Here is a 2,893-nt window from a genome sequence, read left to right on the forward strand (position 1 = left end):
AAACCTGGACAACGTCCGTGACACAGCATCACGTGGGCACTCGTTACATGCAGAGTCTAACAGGCCGGGGGTCCGCTATGGGCCAGGAAGGTACATTTGTTCCAAGGGGCCTCATGGGGCTTGGGCCTGGTTTGAAGACCCTCATTCTAGAGCACGAGTCCCTAACCCCCGGGGCCGTGGCCACCACCCAGTACCGGTCCATGGCCTGTCAGGAACCGGGCCACGCAGCAGGAGGAGAGCGGCAGGTGAGCGAACGAGTGAAGCTTCATCCGCATCTGCAGCCGCTCCCCAGAGCTAGCGGCACCGCCTCAGCTCCGCCTCAGATCATCAGGCGTTAGATGCTCATAGGAGCACAGGTCCCCGGTGCCGCAAAGGTTGGGGACCGCAGATTCAGCAAGCCAAAGAGGAGCAAACAAGGACAAGATCGTGGCAGGAACAAAGAGGCATCTGAAGGTTAGTTTCACTTTACTCCCGTACTGCAGCGCACATAAACGGTCCCCTCAAATAACTTGAAAACCTTTATGAATCCGTGTTTAAGTTTTTTACTCTCCGAACGTAATACGATTCTTCAGCTAAAACAGGAGCAATGGGACAGAACGGTTCTGAAACGTACAATAGAAAAATACTGTTCACTGGTTTATTTTTCCAAATGAGCGACAGGCTATTTACAAACAAGCAGATCTCCAATGACGTATATTAAAATGGCAAGTCCGTGACTGTTCGAAGTCTATATGATAAAGAAATTTATTAAGGCACATTTGATCCGTGAGTTTCAAACAAACTTTCTGGTGTAATGACAGATTCATTTCACTTTTGTCCCCAAAACAAGTGAGCACCAAAATTGTCAAAGAACACTTAATACTTAGTAAAACAGTAAGGAATGTGAAATTAAGGAAGGGGGAAGCGTTTTCGAAAAGAAATCTTTGGAGATCATTTTACCACAAATAAAACACACTAAACGTACTCCCGATACACATAAATACTAGGAACTAACGGGTAAGGTACTTGAGAAATGGCTGTGCTCTAAACAAGGAATATTAAATAAATTAAAGGTATTTCAGATGCAAACGGTAATTAAAGAATGAAACGGCCCACGCAGCACGGACAGGATGACGTGAACAGAAGCGGGTGCGTTTCTTCCCAATGCTTTCATGAGGGTGGGTTTGGTTTTGTCTGTCTCAGCCTGTGTACGTTAGATTTATTACCTAATCTTCCTTGCCATTCTACGTGTGAATACTGTACCCTTTAGTGAACAGGGTCAGGAAGAGCGAAAGTACCAAATCCTTGGAATCTAATGCCAGGTCCATTCGGGCCACACGAATTCCAAGAGCGGCCGTGTGACCTCACTGCGCCTCCTCACTCCCTGGGCTTTGAAAAACCCGCGGGACCACAGTGAGCACAAGAACACTCTGGAAAACTCCCTCGAGGACGATACAGCCGTTACCACATTTCCTTAGTTTACGACTGGAACACAGAACGTCTTTAAAAAAAAAAAAAAATCCTCGAAAAAAGACAAAAGGTAGAAACGGTGCAACGTTAATGGTTACAACGAAACATTTGCCAGTTACAGTGTTTTGTTACGATAATACTTTGCAGGAACCGTCACGTTTTCTGCCACGGGACTGTAACAGAGGGGTCTGAAAAGAAAATGTAAGGACAACAAAAAAAAAGTTTCGTTCCTTAGGTACGTTTCAAGTCACAAGTAAGCAGGTCCGCTACGTAATGTTCAGCAAGAAAATGTGTTCGAAGGCAAACATGATCACATTTTGTTCCAAAAAACTCAATCTTCAAGGAGTCCTTTGTAAGAAAATCACGTGTAAAATATATCCTCGTAGGGACTTCGAAACCTGATCGTACAAAAAATTTTGGAAAAATAAATTAGATAATTAAAAACGTCTTTTCCAGCAGGGCTGGACATCAGGCTGTCCTCACCGAGCCGTTATTATTGCTGCTTTTACTGTAACTCGGGTCGTTTTTTTCCAGCCACATCTCAGCCAACTGCTGCGTAGACCCATAGGTGGACGCTTTGGACCCCAAGCACATTTTGTACTGTTTGGGGTCCAGGTTGGGGTCGCAGAAGACAGGGTGGTGGACGTGAACGACCCCCACCTCCTGGCTCCGGAAAGTCTTCAAACCCGCCTGCACGACCTTGTTGAAGAGGTCCACGTCCTCGAGCCCCCAGCCCTGGATGGACACATCGAAGCCGCCGACCCGGACCAGGTCGCCCTTGTAAATGCAAGTGATGCCGAAGCCATAGTTCCTCCAGAAGCCGGTTTTCTGAGTGAAGGCAAAATGGTTGTCACTGGGAACTTTCCCGCTATAAACAATCTTTGGATCGTACTGGCTGAAGATGATTGGAAAATATGTCTGCTGGCCCAGAACGGTGTTCGCTCGGCAGCGCTGCAGGAACTCGGCGGTGAACACGAGGTCGACGTCGCAGAAGAACAGCAGGGACTCGTTGCTGAACTGGGACGAGCCCACTTCCAGGGCCAGCGCCCTGGAGAACTCGCCGGACACCGGCAGAACCTGCATGTCGGCCTTGGGGTACTTGGCGCGGTAGTCCCGCATGAGCTCCACCTGCTTGGCCTTGTCGGGGTTCGAGTCGGAATTGAAAAGCAGGACGACGAGCTTGACGTTCTGACCGGGGATGAGACACGTCTTCTCGAAGTGGCCCATGAACCTCACGAACATGTCGAAACGCCCCGACAGAGGGATCAGTATGTTGATCTTCGTTTCTTTGGGTTCTCTGTGCTCGTTCTTTGTGCCGGGCAGCTGGAAGGGGACCAGCTTCTTCAGGGAGTTGGACAGGAAGGACAGGGACCCGGACTCCTGGTTGATCCTGTCGGCCAGGTCCTGCGCGTCCAGCTCCTCGTGCTCCACGAACTGGGTCCTG

General features: G+C 49.0%; 1 protein-coding gene across 1 annotated transcript in view; it reads right to left on the bottom strand.

Annotated features, from left to right (window-relative positions):
• Positions 1-526: 526 nt before the first annotated feature.
• Positions 527-2,893, bottom strand: part of CHSY1 (chondroitin sulfate synthase 1) — a 57,430-nt gene continuing 55,063 nt past the window's right edge. Inside the window, 1 exon segment of the mRNA XM_025041237.1 lies at positions 527-2,893. This exon segment is cut by the window's right edge and continues 31 nt beyond it. Coding sequence (XP_024897005.1) covers positions 1,918-2,893 — 976 coding nt within the window. The 3' untranslated portion in view covers positions 527-1,917.

Source organism: Pteropus alecto, unplaced genomic scaffold, assembly GCF_000325575.1.
Source record: "Pteropus alecto unplaced genomic scaffold, ASM32557v1 scaffold59, whole genome shotgun sequence".
In the NCBI taxonomy this organism is placed as follows: domain Eukaryota; kingdom Metazoa; phylum Chordata; class Mammalia; order Chiroptera; family Pteropodidae; genus Pteropus; species Pteropus alecto.